This window comes from Taeniopygia guttata, chromosome 1A, assembly GCF_048771995.1.
Source record: "Taeniopygia guttata chromosome 1A, bTaeGut7.mat, whole genome shotgun sequence".
In the NCBI taxonomy this organism is placed as follows: Eukaryota; Metazoa; Chordata; class Aves; order Passeriformes; family Estrildidae; genus Taeniopygia; species Taeniopygia guttata.
Genome location: NC_133025.1, coordinates 56,045,589 through 56,067,878, shown reverse-complemented (window position 1 = coordinate 56,067,878; position 22,290 = coordinate 56,045,589). Strand labels below are relative to the sequence as shown.

Genomic DNA, 22,290 nt, shown 5'->3' with positions numbered 1-22,290 from the left:
GGAATGAAAAAGCAGATTTTGTAAGGATATAGTCTTGATGTGATGTCCGTGGTGCGTGATTGCTGTTTCTAAAGCAATTGAAATATAACTAATAGCATCACTGGGAAAGACAGAAGTGCTTAAATATATATTTTTTTAAATAGGTAGGACAGTAACATTTGTCTCAGTTCATTTATATCAAACACTTGCCAGAGTAGGAAATAACACAGGTAATTCTGCTGGCTGCTGGCCTCTGTTATGGAAATAGATTCTTCTGATTTTCTCATCAAACAATAATGAAGTATATGTCTAAATTTCACCCAGAGCATAATCCTTCCTTTGTTTTTCTCCATCTCCCATGTTTTGCAAGTGGACAAAACTTTAGACCTTTCTCCGAGTGAGGCAGTTGTGGTAGAGAGCTGACAGAGGTGTCTTTTGTAGCCCAACCTTGAGGCCACATTTTCAGGATTGTCCTGTTTCTTAGTGTTCAAAGAGCAGCGCTAGGAGGAAATGTTTTACCATCAGCAATGTCATGGGCCAAGCCCTACAGCTACCCACCTTCATCAGAACGCACTTAGACCTGTGAATATCTCTGGAAATGTACCTGAAAGGTTCAAGAGAACCTTAAACAGGTGTAAAAGACACAGGGCCTGTCAGTGTCGGGGCACTGATCGTCATTAGAACAGCCCTTTTAAGCCAGGAACTGCTGGCACTTGTCATTTCTGCTCTGGGCCAGTAATACAAGGGATCCATGTGACCAATGCTGCTGCTGAGCAGATGAGAGAATACTCTGGATCATTTTTTAAACCTTTTGGAGACCTTAATTTATGTTTGGAACTGCTTTAGGTCTGATTGAAAACTAGAAAAGACAATGGAGAAAGAGTGGGTTTCTGTCCAGTTACTGAAGGCAGGGAAGGTTTCTACTATTACTATTTAATGTTTCTTATAATTTGAAATGACAAATTATTTTAATATTTTGATTTTCTAGAGGGAAACTGCTACTTCCACTCTACCCTAAAAGTAATAAACGTTAGGTGAATAAGGGCATGGTTTCCTCAGGGGATTTTAATATCTCTGCATCCAGACAATGCTGTGGCAGCTGCAGGTACATGGCTTGTCTGACCTGCTGTGCCTGAGAGTTTCTCACTGCTAAGTCTCGCTGCAGACATTGCTCTGCAGCTTCAGAAAAGCATCTTTGTATGGGAGGCCACATGCACTTTGGTTCATTCTCCTGTCACAGTTAGCTCCCAGAAGCACCTCTGTTCTCAGCTGTCCTGAGGCAGGGATGGGCTTTCTTGCTGCCTGGCAAGATGCAACAACCCCCAGGTGCACAGGACACATGGTTCTGTACAGAGGGAGCAGCACAAGGAGCACCCAGGAGCCTTCCAGGGCACTACTGAGGGCACTCTGCAGCCTCAGGGAGTCCTCCCTGTGCCATCAGGGCTGCAACCAGCAGCAGAGCTTACCCAGAGCAGCCAGGGGGACAGGCTCAGACAAGCATCAGCCCTCCACAAGCAGCCAACACAGTCATTACAGAGCAACAGGCCCCACAGCTTCCATACTGTCTTCCACAGAGGCAAGAACAAACACAAACCTAATTGATTCATTTCCCAGGGCAACAGCTCAATCAGGAGCTGGTGCTCAGAGGAAGGAAAGAGCTGGGTTTGATATGCAAAGAACAACAGAAGACGAAAATAAATATTAACGGTGGGGACAAGGTTTCCAAAGGAAAATCCCCTCGAGATGAGGTAGAATTAGCTCTCCAGTCTGAGCCTCACAGAGCTTTTAATAATTTCTGTGATAGCAAGGGTACAATTGGATTCTAAATGCATAAAGGAGAAAACAGACTGGTAGATTTCTGTTCTCTTCTTTCCTCTCACTCTTTGAACTCCTGATATATGCCTCAAAACCAGGAATACCTTAATACATTCTTAGCTAATTTTCTCAGGGGCCAGGTCTACTTTCTCTTTTCATCCAACTCCCAATCTTCATAGTTATATTTTATCACTAATCTTGAAGCTTAATGTCAGTAGTTTTTATTGGAAAGACGAAATATATATAATATGTTTCTAAACAGAGAAAGATAAATCTGTGCTATGGGGGAATTCTCTTCCTGAAATATTCGAGTAATCCAAAGGTCTAACTCACCAACACATTTTTCTTTAAATATAAATACTGTATAGAAGAACAATTTTCAGTGTTACTAAAGACAACAGCTAAAAGTCTAGAAAAGCAATGTATGAATACCTTCTTAGGTAGCCAGAAAATTACTATTATTATTTATTACAGTGGCTTTCTTAAAATATAGCAGGAAAGCTGAGAATGCAATTTGCAATTAATTTGGTTAGAAATCAAGTACAAATGGGATTCATGCCACCATTAGTATTTTTGTTGTGCTACTCTTACATGCAGTCTTTAAAGCATCATTCCAGTTACAATGAATAGGAAAGTAGTTCCAGATATTAAAATTGAGATTAAGAACTGAACTTGTTACTGTGGATTATGATAATATGAATGATAAATAAAGTAGCAACAAGCAAATTTTTGAGGGAATCTAATTTCTACTGCACTACTAATTATGCAGATACTTGTCATTTTAACCATGGAAATTAATGACAGACTAATAAGAACAAAAGAATGTAAATTTTCCAGTTTCAGTAACATTTACATAGTTCATTATAAGAATACAGACAAAGTTGCTGTTTTAAGATTTTGCTTGAATTTCAAAACTTGAAAAACTAGTGGAAAAGAAGAAGAAACAAACATCAGTGAAAAAATTTTCTAAAGTTCACTTGTGACTCAGAACTGACACATTTTTTCACGTATCGGGTCCCTATAAGCTTTTTACCCCTGCTGTCATAGGAAATCAGTTACGATGTTGGCATAGAGGAGGGAGACTATGAAGGTTATTAGACTATCAGTATAGGCAATAAACAGTTTTCCTGTTCAGTTTCAGGCTTGTGTGGGTTGATATGTGAGTAAAACCCACCCTGAAAATTGAAGGATCTACAGCCACCTTCCCCACAGGACTTGTGGAGGTTCCTAGTTAAAAATTGTCTCTTTTATTGAATTTTGTGGAAACTACTGAGAAAATTAATTGGAGTAAGCAGCAGCAGAACTTTTACCAGCAACAGCAGTTCAAAAACCTCAATCAGTTTAATTGATGCTCCCCTACAAATTCTCCAAACTTCTCACTCTTTTCCCTTTTATCCATATTGTGAGTGGGGAGCACAGCCTCTGTAGAAATGCTGCAATTTTTACAGGCATATGTGTGGAAATGAGAGCACTGGTGTCCATTGGGTATGATAACAAAGAGAATAGAATAAGGAACTTTTTATTTCTGACTGTGCCAGCTCCTGGACTTATTTCCCAGGAGCCCACAAAGCAGAGAATGTGGAGAGAACCTAATGGATCCATCCTAATGGAAGTAATGGAAAAATATTATTAGCACATTCATTCACGTGCTTACTAGTGTGGGATGAGGATTATGCTAATTTTAGAAATCTGCATTCTGTAGCTCAAAACCCACAAAGTTCATCAGAATAACTGATATGTGCACGTGAGACCATTTTTTTCTTTGTTTTATTTTGTTCTAGACCCACTGTACCAGAAAATGGATGGGCAGAAGTAAAAGGGCAGCTATGGAAGTAACTGAAGCTGATAGAGTGATGGCCACTGTTTCAGGTCCTCAGTGCTGTGTGGTGGCTGGTGGATACAGAAGGGAAATAAGTGAAGGAGAGATATGAGGTGTCAGCAAAAGCTTCCATTTGCATAAGGGCAGCTGTGCTTGATGCTGGTTTTTCTGTACCTGTTATTGGAAGCCAGTGGGAGGCAATCATTACAAGAATCCATAAAGCTAGCTGTTAATTGAAACCCAAATTTAGTTCAAGAAAAAAAAGAAAAATTCAAAATAACTCTATGAAAGAGATGAAGTGTCATGGGAGTTATCTAAGTCACGTACAATTTTCGGAAAATTTGTGATACATGTAAGGCAATCTGAGGATTATTTTAAAATATTCACAGATGACATCCACTTGATTGTGTCTTGTGAGTTGTTTTTTGTTTGAGGCACACTGTGATGCAGATTTGATTGTTGAGGGCAGTCTGTGCCTTGGCTCCTTCAGGTTTGCTTGTGCTGAAGGGCTCCTGTCAGACTACTTGTGTCAACTTAATTATCTAGTTAATTATAAAGTGAAAAAACACATGAATTTTCCATAGCGCTGAGATTCTAAATTAAATTGTAAGCTATATTTAACTCTCAACTAAAATTGACAATGCTTAAGGATCCAGGGAATTTAAAATTGTTATTTATGATATCAATGTGGTTAACAAAGACTGTCATGAGAAGTTTAAAAAATAAAAAACCAAAAAAGGTTACTATTTTTATAATCGAGGTCTGAATCTGTGTTTTCAGCTCCAAATTTATCAATCTCTAGTGCTCAGATTAACAAGTGTGTGTGTGTGAAAATGGAGATATCTCAGACATTTTTTGCAATATACAGTTTATTATACTATCATAGGTATAATTTTAATCTTAATTCTTCAAAATAACATTTAGAACTTCACACATTCACACTCCTGTATGAAGAAAGATCACCAGTCTTGGCAGATACTCAGAACAGAAACTGCTTTTCTCTGCCTCTCAAAAATGTAGAGTAACAACAGAGTGAGTTTGGCAAGCATTTTGAGCAATGCTTCCTTTGAAGCATTTTAAAATACTAGTACGTATTCCTGTCTGTATTCTGCTTTACCAGCTGGGCTCACACAAACCTTTGAGTGTCTACCCAATTTGTCTTCAAAAAGAAATAATAGAACACTCAGATTCATACTCTCATCTTCAAAAATTATTTTTTCTCTGTTCACATACTCAAGCCATCTCTCTGAAATAGAAAAATTAGATCTTTCTATGAGCTACCCATGGCGTTTCATGATCCAACCCATTTTCATCACCTTTCTCTACACAGATCTTAGGTAATTTTGAAGCACTGAAACTCTGGGAACTCTGTTTTCTTTTCAAACAAAAGAGTAAGATCTGTTTGATATAGGGATATGAGGAACAGCCATCAGACTCAGAGAGTAACACCAGTAGGAGAAGCTCTGCTTCAAACAATGTTCAGATATATCAGAACTGAAAAATATGAGACATCACTTACCACTGTAACAAATGAGTGGAAAGAATTACCATTCAGTTGTTAAAGTTTTGTTTGTTTTCTGAAATAGAAAATTGGGTCTGGTAATTGAGTCTCTGGTACAAAATTCTGCACTCTTCGTGGTAAAAAAAGGGAGAGGTCAAATATCTGTATTTGTCCTGTGTGAACTGAATGAGCTCAATCATTCTGAAATTCTGATAAATCTGAAATTCTGGCATGCGTGAAATTTGCCCACAGTGCACGTTCACATGCTTATCAAACTAGTAATTGTCAAAATCCCAGCCAATGACTGAACTTGTGAATTGATTGGCCTGCACAAAAGTCAATATTTTATTACCACTGCAACAGAGACTTTAAAGCTATTCCAAAACTGTATTCTTCATTCTAGTCTGCAATGAAGGGGAAAAAAACAATAAAAAACAAAATACAAAAAACCTCACACCCCAAAGCATGTGATTTAGTTCATTTTTACTCAAGAAAGATGTGAAATACTTGTTTCAATTTAGAAAGAGTATTAGCCTGAAGGAAGTCAATAAAACTGTTGACAACAGCTGAAGAATGTGAACAAGAAGCCCAGTCTTGTCTTATAACTGTAAACAGTATATTTCTCTCCTACACAGCAATCATTATTTTAATATTTTTCATTTAAAAGTACTTGCCTTTTGATACTAGAACAGCTCTACAGTAAATCCAGCAGCTCTCAAATAAATTTGTACTCTCAGGGTAACCGCAGGTTTGACAGGTAAAATATCGAAGCTGAGATGTTAAAAATAAGATTTTTAGTATTAGTCCAAAAAAAAAAAAAGGTCCTTTGAGATCACATGAGCATGTTTGAGAGTGGCTGTCCTTTGAGATCACATGAGCATGTTTGAGAGTGGCTGCTTTACAGAGTGGCTTCCTTACATGCCCCTTACAAACTCATATCCTAAGTTTTTAATATGCAATTTTTTGGGATGGGGAGGTGGCAAAGGTGCATTTAAAATTCAGAACAGGAACAATTTAGAACATACGAAACATCTCAAAACCTTAACTTTTGCAGTGCTAGGATAACTGTATAACTGAGAAAAGGAAAAATAAGAACTTGTAGAAACTCCCTTAGGTTATACATCTCAAGTATTGTAGCATCTAAACTGCATGACACATATTGTTGCATGAGTACTTAGCACATGGCCTCGATATAGAGCCTGTCTCTTTGTGAGGATTATTAAAACTCATACGGAACCTATCCATCCTTCTGAGTATATTATCCTCCAAAAAGTTGTTGTTGAGCCAGGAAATCTGTCGGTGCTAGTCCTTTACTTCGCTTTTCTTGTGAAACAGAACAACCTCTCAAAGCACATTGAGAGCACTAAAGAGAGCAACTTTTACAAACATATTCTTCTTTTTGAAGCACTTTGACAGGATTAGCTTTTTATACACATATCTGTGCAGAAATTATTTTCCTACATAAATTCCAGTATCTAAAGGGCATGTAAATGTGCATGATCTAAATAGTCCATCAGATTTCTTTCTATTGGGGCTGATGGAGTATGAGTGCTTTTAAGAGCAGAACTTGGCATTCTACTTTCAGCACCTTTTTGTTTGTGTGAATTCAACACAAAAATATCAGGAATCCAGAAAGTTTTTTCTCTGATTTTGGTTTAATTTCTCAGTTTAGTAACTGGAAATCTTGTCTTTAAACTATTATTTTGTTGTTACTCCTCCTGTACTTTATGGAAATTATTTTTGAAAATTGCTTATGACTTCTTCAGAAGCATCCGAGGCTGCAAAAGAAGCCTCTCTCCATTAAAAAAAAAAAAAAAAAAAAATTACAGTTTTGCATGATCTGTACCTGTTATTTTAGTAGTATGATCAGGTTTCTAATAATTGCTTTTCTTTTTCAGGAAAGCATAGATTTGGGTGAGATCATGTTTTCCCTTTGTTATTTGCCTACTGCTGGAAGAATGACTTTGACAGTCATCAAATGTCGGAATCTCAAAGCAATGGATATAACTGGTGCATCAGGTGAATCTACTTTTTCAAACAAGGCAGAGTCTATTCAGGAAGGGGATGAATAAGAGCTCCTTGGGTTTTGTGTGTCTGACATGGCTGTGGGATGGAAGTAGCAGAGAATGGATACAGACCCTCTTTAGATGAAGTGGCAGCCAGTGCATCTGTTAGGAATGGCTGTACCTTTCCTTTGCATTTGCAGCATGATGAAAGCAGTGTTTGCCAGGGTGACTCAAACCTTTGCAACCTTTTACCTTAGCAGTATAACATTCCTACCACAAATATTGTTCTTATGCTACCCACTTGAATGGTTTGAGTCCTAATGCATGCACTGATTATCTGTTACTCAGATCCGTACGTCAAAGTGTCGCTGATGTGCGAGGGACGGAGGCTGAAAAAGCGGAAAACAACCACAAAGAAGAACACGCTGAATCCCGTTTATAATGAGGCCATCATCTTTGATATCCCTCCAGAGAACGTGGACCAGGTCAGCCTCTCCATTGCAGTGATGGATTATGACAGGTAAGCACAGTTCACTTTCTGACCATTGAGACAATTCCTGATCACTGCAAGCAGCTGCTTTCTGCCTCAAGCTTACAGGAAGCTTCAATGTCACAAACGCTAAAACCTTGGGGCCTTTTCATGAAGCAGTTTAAAGCTTCCACACCTCTTAGAGCGCACGGCATTTTATCTGTGTCATAAATGACTAAGATGAGGAAAAAATATTGCTCAATTTTCTTTCAGGCCACTTAGGCCTGATACACATTCCTGTCCATTTCTGGGGACTGGACTATGTACAAACTTTATAAACCACATATGTCTTTGAGCTTAAGAAAGTCCCTCACACCTCTAATTTCTATTTAAATAGCAGGTATTTGAAACTAAAGAAAATTTCAATTACTAAAAAAGAATTAAATGCTAACTATGTCATTGAACTAAGTTGAAATTATTTCTTCAGTTGATTCAGTAAAATAACCTTTCAATATGCAATCTTCAATAGGTAACCTTTGGGTTCAGCCCTCACTGATAAGATGTCTTAGGCTAATTATCTATGGCTTCACTGAGAACCGACAGGAAGAGACTCCTGCTTAGAGTGGCTCAAGGACTACAGGTTGATCAAAACTGACAGAACCCTGCCCAAGCAAGTCTGTTTCATTCAAGTGCTGTTAGTAATGAGCTCTTGAGATTGCAGGGCAAATAAACAGTGAAAGTCCAATTTAGTAACATCACCCTTCAGATTGTTTCCCTTGCCATCAGATTTCTGGTTGTTCTCCAAGTTCTGCCAGGAAGACTTTTTCAGTCAGACATGAGAGCGGCACCATGGTGCCATTAGCAGGGAAGGAGCACAGCAGCTTGCACATGTTCAGTCCTCCTCAGCTTCTCCCTTCCCAGCACTTGCTAAGGGGAAATTGGAAAGCATTATCCTAAGGTCAAGGTACAGAAACTTTCTGATGCTTCTCAACCATTTTATGGCTCTGTGAGGAGCACAAAGTATTGAGGTATAGCCTATGACTCTTACCTTTCACATTTTTGACTGAACTTCAAAAGATCACAATAGCTAGAGCTAAGAAATAGTTTATTAAAATATCTCTGAAGCATTTGCATCAGGAAATGTATTCCCCACCATTTTTCTTCACTTTCCTCTCTCACAAATTTCAAGAATGTTTTCCTTCAGATAACTTTGTGTATTATGATCCTTTTCTGTCCTTGTGTCTTTTGGGTTGTAACCTTTTAATGGCAAGGATTATGTTTTCATTGCTATTTTTATAGCTGCTAGAAGCACTCTGGTAGTGGCTAGAGGTTTTTGATGTTACCATTACAGAATTTAATTTTACCATACTATCATTAAAACTAATATCTGTAATAAATGATGTGAAAACTTTGGCCATGTACTCTGTGCCACACTAAGCCAGTAAACAGAATTGTATATCAGATGTTATTAAAACTATTTTTTATTAAAAATAAATTCCTTCTCACTCTACAATTCTCAGAGTAGGGCACAATGAGGTCATTGGAGTATGCCGGACAGGAATTGACGCCGAAGGTCTTGGAAGAGATCATTGGAATGAAATGCTGGCTTACCCACGTAAACCAATAACTCACTGGCACCCGCTAGTAGAGGTAAGAAGTAGCAAAATTTTCTCATTGATATTGAAAGATTTTGCCCCTCATATTTATGGGCTTCTGAGAATCATGAAAATCAGTGCAGCACCTATAGATCAGATAGAAGATCATTAGCACAGCCTAAATCTAATTGCATGTGTTTATCTGTAATTTAAAAGGGCCAGTTTAACAGTTTCCATGATGCTCTGATGGCATTGTAAGATTACATTTAGATGCTTAAAATTCCAGAGATTTTGATAAAGAGCTTACAGCTACTTAGAAGAGATCATTTGCGAAAATTTCAAAAGCAATCATTTCCAATTCAAAAATCTTTACCATAAGCTGCTGTTGCTAAAACATTAATCTGTAACTGGCCTGGAAATTAGGCTAAATTGTGGCAACATATGAGCAGCTCCCTCCGGAGTTATTCAACAGATGCTTACTGGAGCTTTTTCGAAAGTAGGGATGATTATATTTACAAGTCCCTGGGCTTGGACTCCCTCTGTGATCTGCTGTGACCACACATTGTTGGTGTTCTGTACACAAAATCCTCACAGCTCTGGACTCAGAAAGATACATATTGAAGCCTTAGGAAGCAGCGGGGCACTGTTTAGCCCATCACAAAAGCAATCTGTAGAAAAATGAGCTGCTGCCTGAGGCCATGTGATTCCCCCACTCTGGAGCACATGGCTGCACAACATGTCCTGTTAGACGTAGCAAAAGCGTAATATCAAGGCTTCAGTAAACCACCAAAAAATGTGTGGGGGCAAGGAAACTGAGTCAAGGCAGCAGAGAAGTGTCTTTTAGAGGTTCATGGCTCTGTCTGGTTTATGTAAATTAGAAGACAGGGTTACAACACCTTTTGGTGAAATAAACCCATTCCTGTGAAATGAGTCAGAGGCATTTTTAGAAGGACACTTCAGAAAATTTCTTTCCATTATAGTTCTTCTGGAGACTTTGATCCAGAGACTAGAAAGGGTCTGGATGTGATCTGGATTCTTTTTTGAGAGAGTCTCTCATCCTCTGAAATGAGCATGATGCACAGCCAGACGTGATGACATTTGTAAAAATAACACTTTTCTTGCAGCTACCTGGCCGAGCAACCAGTTTTGATAGCCAGGGATCCTGTTCCTCACCCAAACCACCGCTTACGCCCTAGGGAGCCCGAATGGATCCATCATGCTCAGTGTCCAAAACTCCCCTGTAGCCACATCTACATCAACAGAAGGTTTGGCTTCCACAGATGAACTGTATCCATATTTTTTTATCAAAATACATCTTTCCTATTCTAAGTCTTATATGAAAGTTTATAATAATTTGTTAAAGTGTGAATGAAGTTGACTCAAGTCAAATATAACCCTTCCTTGTGCAAATTCATTAACCTGTTTTATCTCTGGTATATATCCAGTGTCATATCCAAGCAGTGGTTTGATGGGGCCTGTATCTTTTCACAGGCAAGGAACCAGAAAAAAAATTCCCTTAAGTAATTCAAAACTACTGCACCTTCTAACACCTAATTCTTTGGAGGAAGAGCAAATAGTCATATGCAGCTCATGTAGTAAATTCCTTATAAATTGCACTAAATCTTCTGTGACTTTGCAAGATAGCACTTCAAACTGAATGTTGCATGTAAAAAACCAACTGTTGTCATGTTTTGAGTATCTGGAAAGTCAGTTCATTCCTTGGGCAGGGAGGAAGGGCTGATTTAAAGCCCTCTGGAGCCAATGAGGCAGATCTACTGACTTCAGGGTGTTTTAGGTCCAGCCCTTCTGAAACAGGTATGAGAACTGGACCTATGCAGTTATAACCTTCCAGCACTCATGATGACAGCTGCATCTCTACACAAATCAAACTGCAGAGGAGAGAATGCTCAGAAGTAAAGGAATTGATTTAATGTCATTTATCTGTTCACAAAACTGACCAAATATTGCAGTTACCCACAACATTTTTGTGATTCTTGATTTAATGTGACAGACAGATTTCTTTGAAATTATTTTGACTGAGTGCACAGCACACATAGAATTTAGTTTCTGGTTGCTGGCTGGATGCCTCTTGACACATATGCTAAATAAGAATTTGAGATGTGTTTTCTGTCAGTCTATGGACAGAGAAATCAAAATGTGACTATTTTACAAGCAAGTAAACTAATTTATTAGACTACACAGTGAGAGCAAATGAAAAAAATCTATTGGCTGTAGTCAGATACTTTAAAAACTAGAAGAGAACTACATATTATTTTGTGGATTTATCTCCAAACACTGCAGTTTACCTCAATCAGATAAATCAGATAGTCACTTTCTTTTTTTCCTCTTTTCTTTTCTTTCTTTCTGTGAAGAATGTAGCACAGACAGCACAGCATGGTTGGGTCTGAGGTTTTGAAAGCTGGACTGTAATTAGAAAAAGTTGGGTGGTAGCACCTTTTGTATCTTTGCAATATATAAATAAAACAGAGGAGACTGTTTTCCAAAACAGAATCTTTACAGAAGTGCCATGCAGGAGAAAATCTACAAATAAGATTGATTTATGACAATGAAAGAAATTTTGATAATTCATTTGGTATGAAATTAAAAGGTTGTTTTGGAAAACTTCTGAAGAACCATTTTGAGTTGGTTTAGCCTGGCTGACATGTTCCTGAAGATCCAGTCCCTCCATGCCACTGACTAATCTCTAAGACAGTCAAAAATACCTTGAAGTGTCTTAAACTGCTCCAGAAAAGCTAGCAGGGCTGGTATTAACATTGCAGGTGTATCTAAGACAAAAAAGGAAGCATCTTTTATACCTTGCCTCCTGTGCCTATGAACACAGCAAGCAAGGAAATAAATATAAAAATCGATCTCTCAGACAGTCATTAGAAATAAGGGGGGAAAAAGAAAATAAAAGAAAGAAAAAAGGGATAAAAAGAAAAGGCTCCAGCCCAAGTTTTTGAATGCCTGTTTCAGGTTGTTATTCATGGCCTCTAGGTAGAAACGGTTTCTCCCAGAGAGGGCTGGTAGTGCTGAACACTGATCCTCCCTGCTTAAGATTGTATTTTCATCACCATAAATATGGAGCAGCCTTGCAGAATTTCATTCCTCCTTTTGCTCTGGATGAGTAATTTGTTTTAATAGGAGAACAAACTCTCCTCTCTGAGGTTTTTTCCCTCCCATCTTTGTTATCCTAACAAAATTCTGTGGCCTAGATAATTTTCAACATGATTTCTGCAAGGCTGATACAGAAACAGATATATATATTTATATATATATATATATATATGGAGATTGAAAAACTATTTTATGTATACATTTATCTTAATATAAATTATATCAACAGTGGCCTTTGTGGCCTCAAAAATAGTTTTTGTAATGTGGTACTGTAACAGTTAATTAAATATTCGTTGCACTTTTTTGCACCTAATATCCAAAAAGCGAACAAATTCACGATCAAATGTAGCATAAGTGTTCAGCAATGAGCAACATATTTTTACCTATTTTACTGTTCTCTGACTATCCTGTGTGTTTCATCATAGGTAGTAAGGTATTTCAAGATTCATTTTCTTAAATCTTCATTGTTGTCAAATGCCAAAGGCTCAGTTTGTGCCCCCTTGTCTTGTTATTTTTGGTATTGTCAATAACAATAGTGAATGACTTCTTGATTGATGGGTGCTATGCATCTAGGAGAAATCAGGCTGCAAGATCATCTGGACATCTATCTTCAAAAATGATCCCTTAAGTAATTATCTTTATTCCCTTAGTAGTGATTAATAGAATTAGTGAAAAAATATTTTTTTCCCCATTGTTTCCTTAGCCATCTCAAAAGACAGGATAGGTACTTAGCTTAACCCATCCATTGGCTTTAGAGCCTTTTCACAAGTTACTCCCAGTGACATCACTGAAGCACCAAGGAAGAGCTTAGCACAGTTTAAGTCAAGGAATATGTTGCTCGATGTATATCATTATGAAGGAATTTTAAATATTTTAATTTGGAAATTTGGAGAAGCTGCAAGTTCCCTACTCCCATCCAGATTTTTTTTTTTCTGCTTATCCACATTTCTTCTATATCTCATGCATTACCCTAATTTAGGAAAAAAACAAATGTGGCAAAAGGCTGGTTTAAAATATCTTGTAGAACTTTTACAATAGTTAGAAAATCTTCTTTTCCTAAAGGCCTGACCTATTTTGCTTGAAGCAGTTTACTGGAAATTGCACCAGTACTTAATAAGAATTGTATTGCAGGGTTTCACACTGCACAGGTGAGCACAAGCTCACAAAGATTCAGGTCATGTACAGCACTCCACGATCTCAGCTTTGGATCCCAGCATTTTACAGTTCTGGTGACATGGCCCCTCCCCTTGCCCTGCCAGAAAACAACCAGCTCTTTCCTCATCATCTTTTGTCTATGCGACTTAGGAATATGAATATTGGTCAGAGATAAAGTGGCCAGCAACTTCCCCTGCAAAATTTCTTCTTCAATAAATGCAATTCTTTGGACTACTTATGTTTAAGTAACAAAATTGTATATTTTTCTTAAAGAATCACCACCACCTCCAATATTTTTGAAGAATATATCAAGCTACCAATAAATGTTTTCATTGGGTTGATTTTTTTCAAGGGAAAAAGCAATTACCTAGTTCCTTTCTGTGGATGCATTTTTGGAGCAATATTAAGAAAAAGTTTAGTTAAAAGATTCATTTGATCCATCCTTTTCTCCTCTTTCTCGGCTTTTTAATTGGATTCAATGCAATCCTTTTAAAATTTTTTAACATGATGATGTACAACATATACATGATAGTCTAGTTACAAGATTATTTTGCTATCTCTTTTTTATAAACTTGTATATGTACTAGCTTTTTTATTATACTCCATTAATTTTACAGGCTTTATACATCTGAAATCATTTGTCTGTATTTTTTGGGTGAGCAAACATTCAAAAGAATGGTATTTCAGAACTCAGTAATAGAGTTCTTCTGCTGAAAATATAATATTGTTCAGAAATCCATAAATGTGCCTGCCAAATTTGAAAATCACCTTATTTAAGCATGCAAAAACCTAGGTTTGCACATACAAGTATTTGCACTTGCTGGATGTACAATCAATAGAACAGAACACCCAGACCTAATCAGAAATACATTTCAGTTCATGATAAACGTCTGACAAATGTGCACTGAGTGGCAGTTCCTTGACCTGAAAAGTTCATATGACATTATTTCTACAAATGAACATGCTTGAAAATTTGGTAGGTGTTAAGATATGGTGTATATGTTAATCAGACAGTGAGGCGACTTTTGGACAAAGCTCATGTAATATGTGTTGGACCATCCAAAATATGGATAAAATATACCAAATCTATGGCAAATATTAATGCAGGTTTTGATGGGACATTTTCTCTCTCATTCACACCACAGCAGAGATTCAGTTTAACTCAAGATTCACTTTAATTTAGCTTCTGAGTCTTGCCAGTCTAAACTGAGCTCTCTGAAAACAGCTAAGTTATGGCACAGAGCATTCCCAGAGCTAGGAAAGATGAAGCAAAAAATGTGGCAGTAGACACAAAGCTGTTCCATGCAAATGCCCTGAAATGGAAACCTTCCCTCTGTAACAGATTCCAACAGTTTTACCACTTGTCCTTTCTTTCTCTGCTGTAAAATGGGACAAAAGAAGCATGTTCCTGAAGAAGAATCAGCATTAAGCATAGGAGTTAATTGAGGTCTGATCACAGCCATTTGCCTTTTCCAAGGCAAAAACTACATTTACTTGTAAAAGTATCTTTCGTTTACTCATCTAAATGAATAAATATCTCCTGCACAAGGCACTTTTCCTTAACCCTGGAAAACGGCAGTTTTTTAACAGCATGAAGGAAACCAGGAGCTAGAAATCTGAGAGAAAGTGAAGCTGCAGGTGGGATTTGAATTTCACAGGGCAATCTGGTCAGGAAAATGGAACTAACACCTTCAGTCTTGTGCTGAGTGCTAAGGGATGCTTGGTGGTAGCAGGTGCTCAGGGCAGTGATTTGATGTTTTGTCTGATAGCACCTCTACAATGTTGCTGTTGCTGGGAAACCTCTTTACAGGCTCAGAGAGCAGAATGCCTCTGCTATTGCCATGTGAATTCTTTTCCACCCAAGTGTAGACTGTGATTCTTGTGTTCCATGGGGCTCAGTCCCCTGGAAGGGCACAAAGCACGTTAAATTTGCAGAACAGGAAAAAACAATTTGGTACTGTGCCATCATTGGGACTAGTCGCTTTGCTGGTATTAAAGACAAGTGTTTGTGCCTTGCTGATCAAGGGAGAACGTTTCTTACAGCACTCTGTAGCTCAGCCTGTGTTGCTGAGACATGCTGATGCTATTGAAGATCCTCAGTACCAACATTGTCAAAATATAACTAATACATATAAATACGGGTTATATAGGTTGCCAGAACACCAAAGCTCCCTCCTGTGGAAAAGGAATGATGACTGCCTGAAAAATAAATCAAGGCGGTATGTGCTGGAAGTTGGACCTGCTGGAAGTCACAGAGCTGCTGTGATGAAAGTGGAGCTGCTCTGTAATAATTTATGAATACAATATGTTGAGTTGACTATTGGTCCTGAACTAGGTGAGTTCAATAAATTTACTTTAGGAGAAAAAATGTTGGACAGGGGAGTGTCTCTCAGGAGCAAATGAGTTGTATGAAATGTTAATGTCCACCTTGGTGGCCCAGGAGAGTCTGCTGATGCTGTAGCCAGTCTGAAAAATGCATCTCATCTAAAATGGAGAAATCCCAAGCAGGCATAGGGGGAAAGGCACAGGAAAGATCAAAAGATAATTCAGAGCATACAAGATTTATGTCTGAGCAGGCTGGGGATGCAAGCTGGTACTGTAGTTCACAGAGAAAATAGGTGTGGTTGCTCTCCCATGAATGGGTGGGAAAGCTTGAGACAGGACAAATATGCATATAGGCTGTTATTTTCAATTCCATTTTTTTGAAATATTTAAGTTTGCATATTTAAGATTAAATATTTAAATACCGTTCTATTTTTAATGGAGTATTCACAGACTCTCTGAAAGAAAAGTTGTACATCCATTCAGACTGCCTGGGTTGGCACAATTAAGACAGGCACAGTGTCCCAAAGCCCAGCAAAAATTAAAGATTTGTGAAATTCTGCCTCTCCCCTGGAGAAGTGAAGTCAGGAAGCCTGACACAAAAAAAGAACTGAAGACAGACCAAGGAAAAGATGAGAGCACAGTTATTTCATCACTACTTCAAAGTCATTGGTTAGAAAAGGGTGCCAGAAACATGCAGTAACCTACCTCTTTTACAATTTTCCTCTCCTTCAAAATACAAGTATATAAGTGTTTCTGAGAGATTGCTTTTAAACAGTTTAGGATGTTTTCATACCTTAAAAATTCGACACCCTGAAGTAAAGTAAATCCATCCATGTATCTACCCATGAGTAAAATAAAATAAAATTTAAACAAGAGTGGGGAGTAAAAACTTTCTGTACAATAAATAAAGGTCTAGAACATGCTAAAAATTGCTTTCCTGTGTTGAATAATGGTATAGATTTTTTTTTAACCTTGGGACCTCTTAGTTTAAAAAGGAAAGATTATGATACTGATTGTAAAGCAATATTTTACTGCAGGTATAGGATTCCTAGTTGTCTGACCCTGTGTGATTTTAAATATCAGAAATGTTCCAACAAATATTTGTCAACATCACAGATAGGAATTTTAGGCACTTAAGATTAGCATTGACAAAAAGGAATATGAGGTTTTTTGGGACACTTTCTAGGTTAATTTCAGGAGAAGTTGTAGGCTGTTGGATATTTTTGTGAGGCAGATACATTTCCATAAAAATAGTCTGCAAGAGGAGAGAGAAAAAGGGTTGAGTTGCTTTTTTTCAATATGCTATGAGTTGAGAATGATAGTAGGATCAGAAGTGAAGAGGACTGAACAAAAAGATATTTAAAATCTCTTATGACATCCGCGCCATAACAGAAGACAAGAGAGGAGGGGAAAAGCCTATAGAGTATGAAGAAAGCCCTCTGGAAAATTAAAAAAACCAGACAGATAAACAAACCCCCACCACCACCACCATCACCAAAGAAGCAAAAAAATCTGTTAAAAGGAAAAGTGGAAAGTATAAAAAGGAGTTGAATAGTCTTTTCAATAGAGAAAAATGTATGTGTAACAAATACTTCCAAACAGAAAGGGATTTTTGACGTGATGCCCCCCACCTCATATCTTGTATGGCCATTTGCCAGCTCATGAGGGTAGTGGGAGCCAATTTCAGAACCTAAGTCTGTTCTTCAAATAAAGAAAATCCTCTGCCCCACAGATCCTGCTCTCAGAGGATTCACAGTGCAAAGAGCTCATGGCATATCCTATCCCCCTGGTCTTTTTCTTGCCGGACAATTGAGGCAAAAAAAGAACACTTCCCACATGTGCTCAGACATGTGGATGGATGCTGGATGGCCTCCTGGATGCTGAAATGGCCTCCTATTTATTTGCACCTGACGTAGGTTGGAAGATTTCCAACAGGTGAAAAAAAAATTTATATATTGTCACCTCTTCACATTATCAAAACGCCTGTCAAGAAAATTAATCCACAAACATCAGAGGTTTATGTCCAAGAAGGAGACAGAGGAGACCTTTTACTTCACTCAAATAAAGGAAGAAGCCATGGGGCATTCCCCTGGGGTCTCTCAAATTTTTGGAGGATGCAGCCTCCTCTTTTATCCTAATTTCCCAGCCACACTTCCCTTCTCTCTTTCCCCATTGGCTGAGGTACTTGAGAGGTACAGACTTCCCGATACACCTGATACTGAAGATTCCCCTCCCTTTTCATTTTTAATTCTTACCAAATTTAGCATTTTCCCCCATTGTTTCTTTCATCTTTCAATGTCTGATTTCATTTGTCAGCAAACTTAAAGTTTATTTGTAAAAGCAAATATCTTTTTCCAATCATCAATTAGTGGAATCCTTCCCATTGTTTCTTTTATCTCTCAGTGCTAGTTTTATTTACCAGCAGATCCACAGTTTGTTTGTAAAGACAAATCCGCTATTCCTCTCACCCCTGACAAAGAGTGCTTGAATAACCAATAGGAAACAGCTCTGGAAATGCTGCTGTGGTACACAAGGTACTGGTTTTGTTCTCAAGTCAAGCCTCAACTAATACCACAAAATGGTGGACAAGTCATTGGACTGCTGCAGGTGTTAATTCTCTGATATCTCAAAAATACGAAGTCATAATTATGGTGTATTTCTCCCTTAATATCCCACAGGTCTTTGTGTATGAATAGGGTCCTGGAATTGAGGTTTCAGGCAAAATCTGTCTCCTCCTGTTCATGGAGGTTCAGCTGAATAATGAATTCTTATTCCTTTGTCTCAGATTGTCACATAGTAGTGGGTGTACTGTGAATGTTTCACCCTGGGAGTGGCTGCCTCTTATTAAAAATCAGAGTGATCAATGGAGGACCATTACTTCCCTCACCATGGTTTTCTGCAGCTTAATTGTGTAATACTAGTTATGAGGGAAATGACTGCATAGCTGAACAAGACAGAGAATTGCCAGCTGTAATTATTTTTGTCAAATGGGTATGTGTGGATGGGTATGTCTTTCTTCTTCTTATAAATGGAGACTTGGCTACCACAGAAAATGCAAAAGGAGATTTTGTGTACTCTCCAAAGAGCACGTCACACTCTTACATTTACTCCTTTCAAGCTTCATGTATTATAAGTGTTTAATGATCTTAATTTCCTATAGCACAAAATCTGATTAATTTATTTAAACCTACAACCTTTTCAGCTCTTAGTCCACACAGGTAACTTTGGGCTATGGAATCAGAATCACTAATGAGAAAGTATAGCTTTATCTTAGCCAGCAGCCAAAATCTGCACAGCTGGAGCTTTTCTGTATTCCTCTGAAAGGGAGCCTGGCACTATTGCACTTTAGCTACTTACCAGTAGCAGACAAACAATTGTAGGTCACAGCCAGGTTTCAGAGAAGCTCTGAGGATTAACCCTTCAAATCCTGGCTCTTATTCTGCCTCCCCTCCAGGCACAGGGCAGTCTATGAAGTTGAAGAGCAGTCCTACCCAAAAAGCAACTGATGCTGAGCAATCTGTGCTGAGAAAAGAGATTTCATTCAAATTATACCAACATGGTTTTTACATTATTCTTTCCTTTTTTCTCATGTACTGTTGTTAAAAATTGACTTTTTCTCAAGACAGAATATTCTAATTTAATCTCTAGCAGGGCAAAAAAGTGGTACTAAGGTACCAATTTATTCATGCACTGAAATTAATACTGATGCAAAAAAAAAAAAAAAAAAAAAATCCTTTCAGCAAAAAAATATCTGTGGCAGCAAAATATAAAGATGCTGGCAAAAAGGCATTTTCCTTTATATGCTACTTTTTCTGAGTAGAATTTGAATATTCCACCTCCTTTTTTGGGTTATCTCAAAAAAAAGCCACAAAACGGTAGATTTATCTAATGTAGTTTAAATAGTTATTGGAATAATATAGCACAATAAAAGTGATCCATTTCAGCCTCTTTAATCTTAATGTGTATTAACACATTAAGATTTCATTTCTATATTTTGCATTGCTAAAAATTCTATTTATCACCCTATTCCAAATATACAAGTATTCCAGTGTGCTTTCAAAAGGAGCTTTCTTTTGAGCTAATCACTTGCTAATTTATATGCCAATAGTTGTTGTATTAATTAAAATGATATTATTTCTTAATATAATGAAAATAGACCAAATAGAACAAAGTCACTCTATGGATCTTTTTAATATGTAATTTCCTCTGAAAGCACTCTGTACTTGGCCAGCCCAACACTGAAATTCAGCAGGACCACTGCTGCTTATCTCAGTACACTCCGCATCAGGTTACATGTGAGGATGTGTCATAGCATCTTATGAAATGATCCCAGTCTCAAGGAAAGCAGAATGATTTCTCTTACATCCACCATGGATTTTTGTCACTTTCTGACAGCTCAGACTATATTAGAAGTCTTCAGCACATCTCTGGGGTATGAGCTATTATTGCAAATGCTGATTTTACTAATACTGGTAGGAAAGATGAGCCTCAGCTGCCTGACTTGGTAAATAAAAATGTCTGGTGTATGTAGTCAGACATGGAGGTGATGTGTTTTTACATATTTTTCCTTTCTAATGGTGGCCTGCAGGTTTTCACAAAATGCCATTTTGTTTTGAAGCTCAGAGGGTGTGTGTATAGACTAAACCTTTGATATGGAATTTTTAGATAGTCCTGTTGCACATCGGATATAAAGCACTTCTTTTCAGTCTATATTTCTATAGAAAAAATATTGAACAAAGTTTAATTTTGTTAAATAAATAGAAAACTATTTCTCAATAGAAGGAAAAAGCCTAGATATATATTTAGTATTGTTCCTTGTTTCTTTTTCTTCCAAGTGTAGGTCTAAATTCTTTCTATGCTTCTCTATTTAGGTTTCAGTAGGATATGTTGGACTTAAATGCACATGTCTAAGGATGGGATATGGGGTTTTTTATATCCTACAAGTTGATGAGCTGGCATCCTGATTTGGAGAGGCACTTCTGACTTGTGCTTTCTCCACTTTCTGGGGGAGATCGTGAGGGTGCCTGTTCAGAAAGCCATGTGAAATATTGTGTTAGCTCTGATCTGTAAACCTCAGCTCCCTCCATGGCAGTACAGCCCTGCTGGCTGGGATGGGAGCAGGCAGAGCTGAATGGCAGCTCCTCCTTGCCCTGCTCTGCCCAGCACCCACCACCTCGGGCAGCAGGAGTGCAGCACCAGCTCCTCTGAACCATCCAGGTGCTCCTCCAGCCACCAATCACAAGGGAGTCCCAAAAACCTTCTCCTTCCTTTCCATGAGCTTGTAGTTCATGCTGCGTTTGAGCTGACCCGCTTCAGTGCGCTCCTTGTGAGAACTGAAGCGGGGAGAGGAGAACAGAACTCAGCCACATCTTTGCTCCAGCACAGAACATCATGTTTTCCTGGTATATAGTTGTTTGTGGGGAAGGCATTCTCTAGAGTGTATGCTTTAAAAGGTAGGAAGTTAAAATGGAGTTTCTGGCCACAGGAAATATTGACAGCTAAAAAAAAAATCCACTTAGTATTTAAACATTTAATATCTTGATATCTTAAACGAAAGCACCCAACACAACGTCTCAGGATTTGCTGTGACAGTGAGGGCTTTGGATTAGGCCCCAACTGGCCCAAACTCTAACAGAATTCCCTACCTTTAAAACAATCTTTATGGTTACAGCAGAAATGTTGCCAAGTCTATGTAGCTTACAAAGAACTGCAGAGTTCTGCTAACATTTTGTCTCTTCTTGCTATGTGGTGTTGGCTGACCAAGATCTACTATTAAATACCTGACTGTTTTAGTACCCTTTATTCAGTGTTCATGATGTGACTTTTTAAATGAAGTCTGTGATTTGATACCTAGACATTGTTCAAGTCAATATCCTTGGCTTCTGCATTATAGAGACAAGAAAACAAAACTTTTTGAACTTGTGTTACTGGCTTTTTGTATGCGCTAAATGGCCATTTGTGAAACTTGACAACATAAATTGTACTACTGATAGTTAATGGGTTTTTTTGCACTAGCCTTTCGGAGCTGTAGCACATTTCAGTATTTTTACAATGTATTCTCTAGAAAGTGTGAATCTATTTGTCAGTTCTGAAAAAAATATGTAACAATGAAACCTCAAAAAATGTTATGAAGTGTACAGTTTGTGATAATTTTATATTTAAAAAAGACAAGAAAAATCAAAGAGTTCATTTGAAATAATTTTATTCTAATTGTTTCATATGTATTTTGAACAAGAAATAAAGTGATTAAAATTATTCACTTTTTTCTGTCGTTTTTAAAAAATAATATTTTTCAAAGGTAAATAAAGACCCGTGGATTACAATGTCCCCAAGCTGAGCAGCTCTGTGTATATCCAAGGGCTTTTCTTCTCACTAACTTGTTACTTTAAAATTCTACACTCTGAAGAAGCAAAGGATACTTTTGCCACCAGATTTGCAAGGTTCAAGCAAGAATGCCCTTGAGTGAAAACAATTAAATCAAGCGGTTCCATTATTACTTTGTGTAATTC

At 37.7% G+C, this 22,290-nt stretch overlaps 1 protein-coding gene across 2 annotated transcripts in view; it reads left to right on the top strand.

The window, feature by feature from the left end:
• Positions 1-22,036, top strand: part of SYT10 (synaptotagmin 10) — a 48,224-nt gene extending 26,188 nt beyond the window's left edge. For both annotated transcript variants that reach the window (XM_030263293.4, XM_072923527.1), the window contains 4 exons: positions 7,013-7,133; positions 7,469-7,640; positions 9,110-9,239; positions 10,309-22,036. In XM_030263293.4, the coding sequence (XP_030119153.2) occupies positions 7,013-7,133; positions 7,469-7,640; positions 9,110-9,239; positions 10,309-10,380 (495 nt within the window). In that variant the 3' untranslated portion in view covers positions 10,381-22,036. The remainder of the gene's footprint in view (positions 1-7,012; positions 7,134-7,468; positions 7,641-9,109; positions 9,240-10,308) is intronic.
• Positions 22,037-22,290: the final 254 nt, after the last annotated feature.